General features: G+C 28.0%; 1 protein-coding gene across 1 annotated transcript; it reads right to left on the bottom strand.

Annotated features, from left to right (window-relative positions):
• Positions 1 to 4,998: 4,998 nt before the first annotated feature.
• Positions 4,999 to 11,125, bottom strand: LOC127291608 (oligophrenin-1-like). Its single transcript, XM_051320810.1, has 8 exons — positions 10,973 to 11,125; positions 9,932 to 10,080; positions 9,774 to 9,824; positions 9,312 to 9,553; positions 7,297 to 7,600; positions 7,155 to 7,220; positions 6,847 to 6,948; positions 4,999 to 5,117 (listed from the first exon to the last, which is right to left on the bottom strand). The coding sequence occupies exons 2-8, from the start codon at positions 10,007 to 10,009 to the stop codon at positions 5,082 to 5,084; spliced, it is 879 nt and encodes a 292-aa protein (XP_051176767.1). The 5' UTR covers positions 10,010 to 10,080; positions 10,973 to 11,125; the 3' UTR covers positions 4,999 to 5,081.
• Positions 11,126 to 15,959: the final 4,834 nt, after the last annotated feature.

A 15,959-nucleotide genomic window follows, 5' to 3' on the forward strand; every position in this document is an offset into this window, starting at 1 on the left:
AAATGAAAATTGTACGTGATAATTGCGCTGTCTGCAAATTATACGTGACAATTCTACCCCTATGAACAAAGATCATGTAGTATATAAACCCCAGTTTTTCTATTGCAAAATGTCAATTGTTCAGACGAGTTTCTGCCCGAATGGTGTCTTAAATTCGGCCCTTCGATTTCGTAATTGTTTATCACTCATTGCTGTTAATCGTGACTTTCGTGAACTTCTTAATTTCTTATTATTATTTAAAAGTTCATATTTTCATTGTATTTCTAAAACAACATTTTAGTGTGAATTTAAACAATTCTTAATTGTCGTAATATTCAAATTATGAAGGTGTAATAAAGACGAACTGTATCATTAATAATTACGACGCATCCAGAGACTCACTTCTGTAATCCTGGTTGCAGCTTGTTACATTACTGTATCGTCGCATCAATTGTAAGTAATTTTATAATTAACAAATGTTTATAATAAATTGTCAGTCATAAAAAGGAATATCTCTCTTAAATTATTTAACACAAAACCCTTAGTTTTGAGGAAGTGACGCGATCCTACATTAAAAATAAATATCAGGCTTTACCAACCTGATTAATCAGCAACTTATCTCCCTTTTATTATTATAAATAATAAATAAACTCTACCTTAGCTCGGGACGTGACAATAAACGGTGGCGTGATAGATTATCGAAAATTGAATGAAAAAACTATCGGAGACTCGTATCCTCTTCCAAATATCATAGATATTCTAAATCAATTAGGAGGTGCAAAATACTTTACAGTTCTAGATTTGGCACAAGGATTCCACCAGGTAGAAGTAGCACCCGAAGATAGACGTAAAACAGCGTTTTCGACGCCCTATCGACATTACGAATTCAAGAGGATGCCCTTTGGTTTGAAAAACAGCCCTTCTACTTTTCAAAGAATGATGGATCATGTTTTATCAGGAATGCAAGGCATTGAACTATTCGTTTATATGGACGACATAGTAATTTATGCTAATTCACTAAAAGAACATAAAGAGAAGTTTGAAAAACTATTAGGAAGACTTAAAACAACAGGATTAGTTTTGGAACCAGACAAATGTAAATTTTTATGTAAAGTGTTGTAGAAATATTGAAAACTCAACATCTGCACGAAATATGTTTGGTACAATTTAGTTGTAAAGTAATTGTAAGGGATTGTTTATTTACACCACATATCAATTTGATACAAAGCGTCGACTTCTGGTTTTCTTCAATTGCTTTAATTTACCTTATTATAAAAATAAAAATAAATGGAATACAACATTATTATAATAGAGGTGATCCTCCATACTTTATTTCCCATGAAGAATGGGTTTCGAGAAACTTTCCATTTTTATTGTTGCCACCAGTAAGTAACTCAGTTCAATAATGAAGATTACCTTGGAAATAATTATTTTCTTAATATATTACTTTTTTATGTATATAAATATGGGTCATTCCACGTGAAAAGGCAAATGGATTTGTCCACTCGTGGTTTAATGCAATCGCAAAGTCTTAGGGCTTAAAATTTAACATTTTTTATGTAGAATCGAATACCGAGTGGCTGATTTTAAAATTTTCAAAATGGCGGCCACCACAGGCTGGAATGTGGCGTAAAAAAAGCTTTTTTTTTAATTTAAATTGGAAAAACTTTTACATTTTAAGACCAAAATTATTCAAAACAACTACTTTTCATATTTGTGAGTTGACAGAACACAAACATATGGTGAGAACTAAAAAATCCAAAATGGCGGAATCAAGATGGCGGATTAATTTTTGAAAATTCAATAAATTCAACTGAATTCAGTTGAATGGTGTTACTTGGGGGTTTTCGGGGTCGCTGATTACAAATCTGATGTCAGAATTGAAAAATTCAAAATGGCGGATCCAATATGGCGGCCGAAATATAAAAAAATGAGTCAATTCGCTTGAAACGTGTTACTCGGGGGTTTTCGGGGTCGCTGATTACGAATGTGAAATCCATTTTTGAAAATTCAAAATGGCGGATCCAATATGGTGTACGAAAAAATTAAAAATCACTTGAATTGAAACGAAATTCGTTACTCAGGGGTTTTCGGGATCGCTGATTACGAATCTGAAGTCAGAATTAAAAAATTCAAAATGGCGGACCTAATAGGGCGTAAGATTAATAAAAAAACCATTAGAAATGTTTAAAACTTGTTACTCTGGAGATTTTTAAGTTGTAGATCACGATTTTGTCAGCGGAGATTAAAGAAGAAAAATATAAATTAAAAAAAGCGCTGCATACGAATCAAAGGTCGGAATTAAATAATTTTAAAATATAGAATCCTATATGGCGGAAGATTTTTTCAAAAAATGGCTAAGGTCTTTGGCTTAATACTATATTTATCAAAAGAAAAGTCCTGAAAAGGACTGATTAAAATTGGTTTTAATGCTATTTCTCAAAATAAAAGTCCTAAAAAAGAATGATTGAAATTGGTTTTAATGCTATTTATCAAAATAAAAGCCGTGAAAAGGACTGATTGAAATTAGTTTGAATGCTATTTATCAAGATAAAAGTCCTGAAAAGGACAGATTGAAATTGGTTTTAATGCTATTTATCAAAATAAAAGTCCTGAAAAGGACTGATTGAAATTAGTTTTAATGTTATTTGGCAAAAGTAAAGTCCTGAAAAGGACAGATTAAAATTGGTTTTAATGCTATTTATCAAAATAAAAGTCCTGAAAAGGACTGATTGAAATTAGTTTTAATGGTATTTGGCAAAAGTAAAGTCCTGAAAAAGACTGATTAAAATTGGTTTTAATGCTATTTATCAAAATAAAAGTCCTAAAAAGGACTGATTGAAATTAATTTAAAAATTTTAGACTCTGCAAAAGTTTTTAAAATTCTTTAGAATATAGAAAAAAATGTATTAAAAGAGAAGACGAAAATGAAATAAAGATATAAGGAAAAATAAATGAATGAAAAGGAATTAAGTAGATTCTACTGTAAGTATATCGGATCTAGACTGTATTTATTAACGTTGAGAAAAAGTATTTTCTAGTATGGTGATAACTGCACAACCGTAGTCGTAGTGAGATAGTAATCGTAAATAGTTTGATATTCTGTCCGTCCTCTGTAGCTCCGTGTGGAGGGGGCAACTGCATGATGGCGTCGATTAGGGGGGTGATTGGCTCAAGCTATCACGTGAGAATCGCGCAGGCGCACAGTGGTAAGAAATGCAAAGTTTTGTACAAAATTCTGCTGACAATAGAAATCTTGACCATTTTCAATTTTTTTCGAAATACTGAAGAAGGATTTTGCTACAAGCATTTTGCAACATAGCCTCATAAAATTAATTTAATATCTTTTTTTCTAGGTCAGAAATTAAAGAGGGCTTAATGCTCTTTAAGATTTTACCATTGTGAATTTTTATTATAAATTTTTAATAACCAGCGTATATACCCGACCGCATCAGAAAACCATATTTTTAAGAAAGTCCGTTAAAATTCCAAATTGGCGATCCCCAACCTACAAGAAAAAATGTTCATTTTTTTAGTCATTTTTTGAAAAAAGTTTCCGCCATATTGGATACACCATTTTGAATTTTTTATTTCTGACCTTTGATTCATATTCAGCGACCCCAAAAACCATTGAGTAGCAATATTCAGTTTATTTAATCGATTTAAAAAAAATCTTCTGCCATATTGGATCCGCCATTTTGAATTCTGACCTTTGATTCGTATTCAGCGACTTTTTTTATTAATATTTTTCTTCTTTTATCTCTGCTGACAAAATCATGATCTACAACTTAAAAAACTCCAGAATAACAAGTTTTAAACATTTCTAATGGTTTTTTTAATTAATCTTACGCCCTATTAGGTCCGCCATTTTGAATTTTTTTAATTCTGACTTCAGATTCGTAATCAGCGATCCCGAAAACCCCCGAGTAACGAATTTCATTTCAATTTAAGTGATTTTTAATTTTTTCGTACGCCATTTTGGATCCGCCATTTTGAATTTTCAAAAATGGATTTCAGATTCGTAATCAGCGACCCCGAAAACCCCCGAGTAACACCATTCAACTGAATTCAGTTGAATTTATTGAATTTTCAAAAATTAATCCGCCATCTTGATTCCGCCATTTTGGATTTTTTAGTTCTCACCATATGTTTGTGTTCTGTCAACTCACAAATATGAAAAGTAGTTGTTTTGAATAATTTTGGTCTTAAAATGTAAAAGTTTCCACATTCCAGCCTGTGGTGGCCGCCATTTTGAAAATTTTAAAATCAGCCACTCGGTATTCGATTCTACATAAAAAATGCTAAATTTTAAGCCCTAAGACTTTGCGATTGCTTTAAACCACGAGTGGACAAATCCATTTGCCTTTTCACGTGGAATGACCCATATATATAATACATTTTTTTTTAAATAATAAATAAAATTTTCAATCGAAATGTTTTCACATATATCATTGTATATATGTGTGTGTTTATTATTATTATTCTTACCATATATCTATATTTCTAGGCATACATATATATATATATATATATAATATGTTTTCCTTTCTTGACATCTTTTTGATGTCTTCCTTTTTTTCTTTTCTTTCATAGACAAGTTTGGATGACCATGGAGATACAACGATATTTATAAATATTTAAGGTTTTAAGTAAAATTCAGGTGGAAAGGGAAAACCAGGTAATTGAGGTACCTGAGTGCAATTCCGGGTTGAAGGATTTTGTCAGTCGTGCTATTATAGTACTGCGGATACGTTAAACTTTGTACGGCTCACTTAAAGAATTCAGTAAAGAATCTATACATTAAAGTCAATTCTATGTTTGTCAAATTAACATTATAATTGTTCAACAAAGTCTTAATTTATCTGTTACAATTTCTTATCTTTCATCTTATACGTGTTTTACTTCCAAATAATCTATCCAATTTCAACACTTTTTTCCAATGTTATTAAAAATTCATAAAAAAATTGAATAAAAAATTTGTAAAATAGCTCTATCTGTGCAAAAATCATACACGAAATATCACTTGTTAAATCTTTTATTTTCTTGTCATTTATTTTTGGATATATTACATTGATTAATTCATCGCAGAAATATCTTCAAAATTAAAATATTCTACCCCTTCTTCTCTCTTTCATTGCCTAAAAAAGAAGAAATTTAAATTACAAATATAATAAATTGTATACAAAACATTAAATATCAACCATATTAAAAATAAAAAAGATTGTGAACAGAAAAAAAATGAAGATTGATTAATTCAGTATGAATGAAAATTGAAACTGGTGACTCACAAGAGGCAAAAATACTTTTTTGTTTCAAAATCATAAAACGCTTGATAGAATTGATCAATTTTAATAAATTTAAAAGGAAGTAGAAGCTTATTTTGTAAAAAAAAATAGAGGAAAAATAAAATTATTAAAAAAAACATTTTTCCTCTACTGTATAGAATAGAGGAAAATGAAAGGGAAGAGAAGATTGAGAAAATGATTAGAATAAGATATAAATTTAAAAATTGGGTAAATGTTAAGGAGGAGAAAGCAAGATGAGAACTGGAAAGGAAATTCTTTGGCGCTGTGGAATAAATATTTTTAAAGTTAGGTTAACAATTACGCATTGTAATTAGAATAGAATATCTAAGAAAACAGATTTGTTAGTTATAATTTTTCACTACGTAATATTTATGTGTGAATAATATTAAAAGTTAATAGAAAATTAATTTCAATTAAAACCAACAAACTATTATTTCATGCACGTTAAAAATAATAATTAATTTTTATCATCTTTTCTGAAGACGTATCCCACATAACAAAAGGATATCCATAGGATATCCATATCAATGGTCGATATCCTAGAATGGTCCCCAGGATATCTTGGGATATCCGGTCTGTGGGACATCAACAGGACATCCATAGGATATCCCTAAGACATCCACAAAATATCTATTGGATATTATATCGCAGGATATCCATGGAATATCCTCAGGATGTCCGTGGGATATTCTTAGGATATTCACAGGATATTTAATATCTCAACATATATATTTAAAGGTTAAAATTGTTAAGCTAATATAATTAATATTAATAATATAATAACAACAAAAATCTTATGAGCTTCCCCTCACAACAAAAGGATATTCAGGATATCCTTGGGACGTCCTGGGGATATCGATTTGTTTTCGGCGGTTTGGATATCCCTGGGATATCTTAGAGATGTCCATGGATATCCAGAGGATATCTTAGGGATATCCGAATCGCCAAAAGCAAATGGATATCCCCAGGACGTCCCAGGGATATCCTGAATATCCTTGTGTTGTGAGGGTCTAATTTATTTTAAATGAAGAATTGAAACGCATTTTTCAAAGTTTTTGAATAAACTCATGCACTTAATGTATAATTAATATTAATAGTTCTCGAAAAATAAGTTGCATTTTATTTTATTTATATAAAATTTAATTAACAAAATATTCTCACTCGTACTCTTATAATGACATTAAAAACAGTATCCTGAGAATATCTTCTTGACATCCAGAAGATATACTGAGAAAATCCTGAAAATATCTGTGGGATATCCTAATGATATCTGTGGGATATCCTGACGATATCTATGGGATATCTGGAGGACATTTATGAAAGTCTATAGAGATATCCAAAGGATAACCAAACCGCCGATTTTTTGGATATCCTTAAGAGATCCTTTTGATATCCATATGACATCCCTAGGATATCTGCGGGATATTATCAATATATCCCAAGATATCTTGTGTTATTAGGGATCACATAAAGCACCCTACGTAGAGTTATTAATTAATTAATTTTAATTAAATTAACAAACTATTATTTTATGTTCATTAAAAATAATAAATAATTTTACCATCTGTTCTGAAGACGCACTTTCTGAAGACGCACTACCTGAAGCACTCTCCATAGAGGACTCTACATCATTTTTTTTCCGTAAAAACGGTTTATAGGCAGTCTGTTTTTTATATAAAAAAATATAAATATATATTAATAATAATTGAAATGATTTATTTATTGAAAAAATTATATATTTCGACATAAGAAACAATAATCCGCGTGCAAGAATATAAGAAATAAAAGGTAATTTCAAAAAAGAAAAAGAATTTATACTCAGTTTTTGGAATTGACCATTTTTTGCATTTAAATCTCTTATATACTTACAACGGTTTCATAATCGACAATGGAATTCCAGTACTTGAATGGAAGATCTAAAAATCCCGAAATAATCTGCAAAAATAAATAATAATTAAAAATAACAATTTTCATTATGCAAAAATGTTATTAAAAAAACATTTATATGTACTTTGTGCAAAGAATCATTATAGCTTTTCAAATGCTCTTTGCCTGGTATTCTATTATCATTGATTTGAATCAAAGTTGGTCCAAATATCGTTCCAATATTTCTCACTACTGTCAGATCGTAATTACTTTTTTTTGCAATTTGTTTTAAATGAATAATTATCAATGCAAGTGTATTTCGTCGTATTTCTGGAAGGTTGTCAATGAAAATTTTAAGTTTTTTTTCTTTATCTAATGCTTTTGAGTGTTCTACAGCAGCTGACAATACATACATCGAATTCGGAGGAATAATAGACTCTTCCAGATTACTGAAATTAAATAATACATTTAAAAGAAAATTCTGAAAAATGTAATAAGAGTTTAGGCTTAAAAGGTGCTCTAGGATTACAAGAATATATACACTAAGAAAAATATTTAGTCAGAGCAACCAAAATTTAGTTGGGCCAACAAAACATTTTTATTGGTATTTAAGCAACCAAACTATTTGTTTGAATCAACCAAATTTTGGTTGGTTTTGTTGAAAACACTAAATTTTTTTTTCAGTGATAAGAAACAATCCAGTGGGAAATTACCAATGCTAACCATTGGGCCATTATACCCTCACAACAAAAGGATATTCAGGATATCCTTGGGACGTCCTGGGGATATCGATTTGTTTTCGGCGGTTTGGATATCCCTGGGATATCTTAGAGATGTCCATGGATATCCAGAGGATATCTTAGGGATATCCGAATCGCCAAAAGCAAATGGATATCCCCAGGACGTCCCAGGGATATCCTGAATATCCTTGTGTTGTGAGGGTAGGACCAATGATTGTCCAATATTGAGCCAATGCTGCCAATATTGAGCTACTCTTTTGCCAATGGTAAATTTCCCACTGGGAATAATCGATTTAGGGGAATCATTTTTCTGGTAATTCCAACAATTCCCTGGAATCTTGCAAAAATACAATATAAACTTCTACGTCTTTCTTTTTTTTCTTCTATCCCAGGAAGTAATAAAGCTTTCATTACGATCACATATTTTTACATTAAAAATTAATTTTTTAACATTATTTATACTTCAAGTAAAAATAATAAATACCCCCACAGCACCGAAATTTTCCTAAAGATTTCCTGAAGATTAAATTTGAAATGTTCGGAATATTTATAATTTCAATATTTAGTGAAAATTGTGTAAAGATTTCAATGTCCCACTTCAATAAATGTTCAGGAATTTTTTAACAAAGTTTCACACTATAAACATTTATTTAATCGGGACATTTAAATCTTTACACAATTTTCACTAAACATTACAATTAAATATTCCGAACATTTCATATATAAATTTTTAGAAAATCTAAAGGAAAAGGAAAGTTTCGGTGCTGTGGTGGTGTATATTCGTAATTTCTATTTAATTCATTATTTTCTCTTATAAATAAAATCTGAATTATGCTTTACGGTAGGAGCGCGTGATTATAATAAAAATCATTGTTTACAATTTTTATTTTAAAGACGTATATTTATTATCATTTTGACAAATTTTTATTTTTCTAATTAGCATTTGACAAAAATTCATTTCGAAACAAATTTTTAATTTACAGAAGTTTTATGTGCTAAATTTTATTTGGTAAAATTTTTCATTACACAACTTTATAATTTAATAGAATTTTAAGTACTTCAAATTTTTACATGCTAGAATTTCTAATTTAACTAATCTTTATTTGTTCAAATTTTTATATGGACAAATTGTTTCTAAATTAATTAGAAATTCGGTTAAATTAGAATTTGTTTTAAATAAAAAGAATTCTGTGAAATAAAATTTCGTTATCTAAAAATTTTTTGTTCAGTAAAAATTCATTTAAAAAGAAATTCTGTTAAAGGTAAAAAATGAAAATTTGTCAAAAAAAAATAATTATGTCATATAAAATTCTTTAAAAAATTAAAATTTCTTTCTAATTATAGGAAAAATTCATGCGCCCCTTACAGTGTCAGCTAATCTTCTTTCTAAGATGTTTTAAAATACATTAATGAAATTAACCTTAGAAAGTATAGGACAGTTTTGGCAATAACTTGTACTGAATATAACGATAGATCCACATTAGTATTTTCATCAAGCAATTTTTCCATCAATTCTTTAGCAGATTCTATACCACCGCCTACTAAATACAGTTGTTCAGTCTGTTCCTTGGATTGTACTCTACTATCTAATTCTCGGAAGCATTCTACCAATATTGAAGGTACATATGGTGGATTTTCAGATTTATATTTTTCGATTGGCCCCTAAATAAACAGTTTTACATAAGTTTTATAATTTTTATACGAACTGTACAAAAATATTTTTATATTTTTCATTTATAATATTATTTTATAAATATAAGTATTTTAAAATATTTGTTTTATTTGAAAATGCAAAAAATTATTAACTTCCTAATAACTTCAACAAATCAAAGTTGAAAAACACTACTACAATATATTTTAATTATTTATTTTAAAAAATTACCAAGTTATCGTCATCTAAATCAACATGGATAACTGATGTTTTTTTTTGTGCCTAAAAAATAATTTTTTATTATATAATCTAATAAACAAATTTCACTTCTTAAGAGTAATTTGTAAATTACTTTCAAATTTGAAATTATTATATATAATAAATCTTACTGGTAACACACACAAACTATCCTTTATCAGGGCAATGATAAATAAAGACAGAAGTAGAACATTTTTTGTAGAGGTCATTTTTTCAAAATCTGAAGACTTGTGAAAATCACAATAATATTTGAACTGATTTTATTTTTATTTATATAATGCTGCAATAATATAATAAAAATATCACTTATTAGTATTTTTCTATTTTTAACCCTTACGTGCCTGAGTTCATGTTTGGACGTGAGTGTCTGAGCTGCGGGTCCAACGTACCCAGCTGCTTAAATTTCATTTAAAAAAAAGATTTAATATCAGGATACTTAATATTTTTTTTCTAAATTATAATTGTAATATTTTACAAATATAATTGCAAAAAATATTTAATCTTTTGATACTCTAGGGTACATAAATAGCCCACAAAAAGTCATGTCGTCGCACACCTTCTTCGACAGGGCGAACTTAAGTGTACAGTACAAAAGAAATATAATTAAATTAATTTGATTATTACTGGGTATTCGCTAAGTTTTTGGGGTCGCTGATTATGAATCCGACGTCAAATTTAGAAAATTCAAAATGGCGGATCCAATATGGTGGACGAATTTTAAAAAAACGTTCGGATTCTCTTGAAAATCGTTACTCGGGGGTTTTTGTGGTCGCTGATTACGAATCCGGTGTTAGTTTTCAAAAATTCAAAATGGCAGATCCAATATGGCGAACAGTAAAATTGAAAATCAATACAATTTACTAATATCAGGTTCGTAATCAGCGACCTTGAAAACCCCTGAATGACCAGTTTCAAGCAAAACCGTCAAATTGAAAAAATATATCTGCCATATTGGTTCCGACATTTTAAATTTTGAAAAACGGACACCGGATTCGTAATCAGCGAACTTGAAAACCCCCCCGAGTAACGATTTTCAAACGAATATGTTGAAGTACATGAAAACAAAGTTGCCTGGGTCAGATGGACCCAGCTTAGGCACGCAAGGTTTAATAAAAAAATATTTCATTGAAAAATAGGAATTTTAACAATTCGAAAAAATAAATTAATATTACCTGATATATGATTTCAACTGTAATTGTAAAACACAAAATTCAACTGTAGGCAGTGGGTTGCAGATTAAGTCTATTTAAAGGCTAGGCGCTTTGCATGAAAAAAATATAAAATACTTATCAGAGCTATAATTTTTTACTATTTTTTTTTACTTTTTTTATTTTTTTATTAAAAAATAATCAATATTTTATCTTTTTAACATTAAAATATCCAAAGAGCTTAAACCAACACATCTCAAAATTTGCCCTGCATTAATAATATTAATTCTAATATTATAAATTGTCCATATATTGGTGGTCGTTGTTATAAAAATGAAATAATAATAATAATAATATTAAGATTCAGTAATACATTTTATCGAAAACTTAAATTAAAAAAAAAATTTCCAATATCATTATAGATTTCTAAGTCACCAAAAAATCACTTATTATAAACGGGTATAATTATAACCGTAACAATGGTGGTAATTACAACTGTAAATTCGACTTAAAATTTACAGGCGTATTTAGTACCGGAATTACAGTCCTCATTAGGGTCTTTATAACGGTCATAATTTTTCCAATAGGGTGATAATTCTGTAAAAAAAAAATTAGTTTGAATAAAAATATTATTTGACAAAAGTTTTGTTAAATAGAAATTTTGTTAAATGGTAATTCAGTTAATGAAAATACTTTTAAGTGAATATTCGGATAAATACAAAAATTTGATAAAAGAACAATTCTGCTAAATAAATCTGCTATATAAGTTCTTATATGTGGGAAATATTCATACGTCCCCCTATTTGCGACGTTGTTTACAAAGTTAAAATTTTAAAGCAGTAAAATTCTATTCAATAAACATAAAAAATGTGTATACTTTAACTTTTGCCCGCGACTTTTTTTGCTTATCTTGATTGTTTACTGCTTTTAATATTTGACCATAAAAAGATGATAAAAATAATAATAACTTTTAGAACATTAAAATCCGAGTTAAAATCTATTTTTTTTATAAGTGAAATTTTGAAAGCAGAAATCCATACCAAATAAAATTTTCTAAATAAAGTTTAGATACCTTAATATTTCATATCTTTTTTTATTACATATTTTTTAACATTGATTATAAAACTTTAATCAAATCTTTTGAAAACATTATTCTATAAAGTTAGATCAGTAATAAATTTCCTAATTTCAAATTTATATTATTATTTTTTTCTTTTTTGGATAAAGATGTGGATAGTTTATTTTATTTTATTATTATTGTTAAAAACAATAATAAACATATACCCTCCCAACAAAGGGATATCCTCAGTATATCCTAAACTAATGTAGGATATCCTGACGATATTCTCAGAATATCCAAACCGCCGTTACGTAGGATATTTTAGGGATATCCTGAGAATATTCTAGGGATATCTCCCTAGTATATCATTATGATTCAAATTTTTACTATTTGAGATAGCGATTTTTTTATACAAATAGTTAGCGCTTAAGGTATCACATCGGTAAAACCGTTTTCTATAAATTTTCTTGAAAATTTTACCATATGTTCTTATTATCATTCTTGACAAATTTGCAAAATATGAAGAATTTTCGCCGTACGAAACCAGAGATATTAGCAATCAAAGTTGCTTATTTTGCATGGGAGACGGGACTAATGTATGGGGGAGAAGTACATTTTCATAAATATCATCAGAAGTTTTCTATAAATTTTTTTAAAAAACTAATGTTGAATTCACGAATAAATTTGGAACTAAAATATACAAAGAAATTTATAATTTACCGTGCCGTTTATTTGTAATTATAAATTAAAAATTCTATTTCATAACGTCATTTGCAATATATAGCACACCCGCCACTTTGATGTGGCAACATCGCAGGATGGTAACATTAGTTAGAGAGAGACAGTAGTCCACAGTAGTCAAAGCGAGACTTATAGCGACGTTGTCAAACCTCCTACTCCTTCCAATCGCTGCTAGTGTTGGGTATACGTGTACGAGTGTATTTGTAGAAGTAGGTACAGTATGGGCTGAGAGTATAGGGAGTTGAGGGCGAAAGTATAGTGCGGGAAGTAGTAATGCGAGCTACAAACTTTTGACTCCGATTAGTGCCGATGTGATACCTTAAGTTGGTTTCAAGAGATTTTTTAAAGAAAAAGTAGAAAAAAGAATTCTTGTAGATAAGGTAAATCATTTTAGATATCTTGGAAATACATTATAAATACATCCAAAAAATATGTTTTCCATTTTTATTTAATTAATTTGTATGTTAGGGTCGTTTTATGGATACCTTAGGGACATTTTTAGAACGACTCAAGGATATTCTAACCCTTAAGATAATATAGACATACTGTGGATATCCTTAGGACGTCCTATAAGGACATCCCTAATTATTCCAGGGATATTCTTAGGACGTCCTGAGGATATCCTAATAATATCCGGGGAAATGATTAGAATATCCTTGGGACGTTCTAGGGACATCCTCAGATATCTCTGGGATATCCCTAAGATATCCTAACCGACGCTACTTTGGATATCCTTAAAGTATCCTTAGGATATCCCTGGGGTGTCCCTAGGATATCCAAGGGATGTTTTTGGAATATCCAAGGATATCTGGTGCTGTGAGGGTAAAGAAGACATTTTTTTCCGTAAAATACAGTATAATTAATAACAAAATATAATATATATGCATTTATTTGATAGTTCTGAAATTTTGTATTTGAAAAGTTTTTTCAAAGTTAAAATTTTAAAATAGTAAAATTGTCTTCGATAATCACAAAAAAATTTACAATTTAATTTGAAGAAGCGACTTTTTTTCCTATCTTTTCGTGTTTACAATAACTTGATAATTGCACAAAAAGAAATAATATAAATTTTAGAATATTAAAATATTTTTTTTTCCTTTAAGTTGAAACCTTAAAAAAATTATTGTCATATAATATTTTAATTAAAATTTTTATTTGCGGACGGATGAATATTCCATAGGAATTTTGGTGGTGACAGATTAAAAATTATTCAATTATCGTTTTAAAATCCACCAATCACAATTTTCTTGATAATATTTGATTGGTGGATTTTAAAACTCCCGATGAAATGTTTCGGCTATAGGTGTATGATCCGATATGTAAAAGTTCTATCAAATATCATTTCAGACAAGTAAAAGTTCAGTCAAATGGAGTTTCGCAGAAATAATAATTCTTTCAGTTAAAAATTTAAATATGATAATTTCTTTTTAAAATGATAATTGTGTTAAACAAAAATTAGTTTAAATAAAAATATTCTTTAATAGGTAAATGTTTTGTAAAATAAGAATTTTTTTAAATAGAAATTTAAAAAATAATTTAATTATTAAATAAATTTCAATAGTTCTTTTGTAAGAGATATTCATTCGTCTCCGTATTTGAGTTATTTTTACAAAGTAAAAATTTTAAAGCAGTTGAATTCTCTTCAATAAATATGAAAAATTTATATTTTAACTTTTGCCAATGACTTCTTTTTAGTTTAATGATTGTTTACTGCTTTTAATATTTGTCTATAAAAAAATGATAAAAATAATAACTTTTAGAACATTAAAATCTACAGTTTTTGTAATTGAAATTTTTAAAGTAGAAATCCATATCAAATAAAATTTTTTAGAAATACTTGGATACATTAATAATTCATATCTCTTTTTAATATATATTTTTTAACATTGATTATATGAATAGAATATTTTATTTTATTATCATTGTTAAAAATAATAATAAGTATTGTAAATAGAACAAAAATGTTTCTTTATTTAATTAATAATTAATAATAAAATATGCATTTATTTGTCAGTTTTGAAATATTGTATTTGGGATGTTTTTTTCAAAGTTAAAATTTTGAAACAGTAAAATTGTCTTGGATAATCACAAAAAAATTTACAATTTAGTTTGTAGAAGCGACTTTTTTTTATTACTATCTTTTCGTGTTTACTGTAATTTGATATTTGCACAAAAGGAAATAATAACTTTTAGAATATTAAAATATTTTTTTTTAACTTTAAGTTGTAAGCTTAAAAATTTATTATTATTATTAAATATAATATAAATTAAAATCAAAAATAGGTTACATTAGAAGACTTGAGAAAAGAAATTTTTTTTGGGCGTCAGTCCTTATTAAAAATTTTCACGTGGGATGCCATATAGGTTTAGGAACATAATTATTTAAAAATGAAATTATTTATGTTAATAATTATTGTTCAAATTTTTGTCGCAGAAACAATAAATGATCGATTAATTCATTTTGCTGTAATTTAATATTATTATGTAATAAAATGTTGAAATTTTAAAGCACTGATAATGTAAAGAACGAAAATTTTTTAAAAAATGTTTGCTATGTAAGTAAATTAATGGAAATAAATGGATATTTTTAACTTTATTAAAATAAAGCAAAAGATATAATTTTATTTTATAACAGTTTTTCATACTTTATTTTTATAATAAACAATAAGAATCTAAAAGCAGCTATATTATACAATACAATATCTACAAGGTTTTTTTTAGATCTGATAGCGGTTTCCAATGTATTTTTGTGCCCTGAACCAGGTCCTTATTTATTTCTAGTTGATAATTTTAAAGGTCAATATTTTTGAAAACAAAATTTTAAAGCAGTAAAAATTCTAATCTCATGTTTTATACATGTACTCAACTTCCTTTTGCCTTACTTAATTATGTATTTTAAATTAGAAGCACATTAATTAAAATATAAATATAATAATTCCAGGTCCACCCCTAATAACACAAGATATCTTGGGATATATTGATAATATCCCGCAGATATCCTGGGGATATCCTATGGATATAAAAAGGATCTGTTAAGGATATCCAAAAAATCGGCGGTTTGGATATACTTTAGATATCCCATGGATATCTGAGGATATCCACAGGATATCTTCTGGATATCTCTATAGACTTTCATAAATGTCCTCCAGATATCCCATAGATATCGTCAGGATATCCCACAGATATTTTCAGGATATTCTCAGTACATCT

This window comes from Leptopilina boulardi, unplaced genomic scaffold (assembly GCF_019393585.1).
Source record: "Leptopilina boulardi isolate dan_hultmark-lab unplaced genomic scaffold, ZJU_Lbou_2.1 LbouV2_144, whole genome shotgun sequence".
NCBI lineage: Eukaryota > Metazoa > Arthropoda > Insecta > Hymenoptera > Figitidae > Leptopilina > Leptopilina boulardi.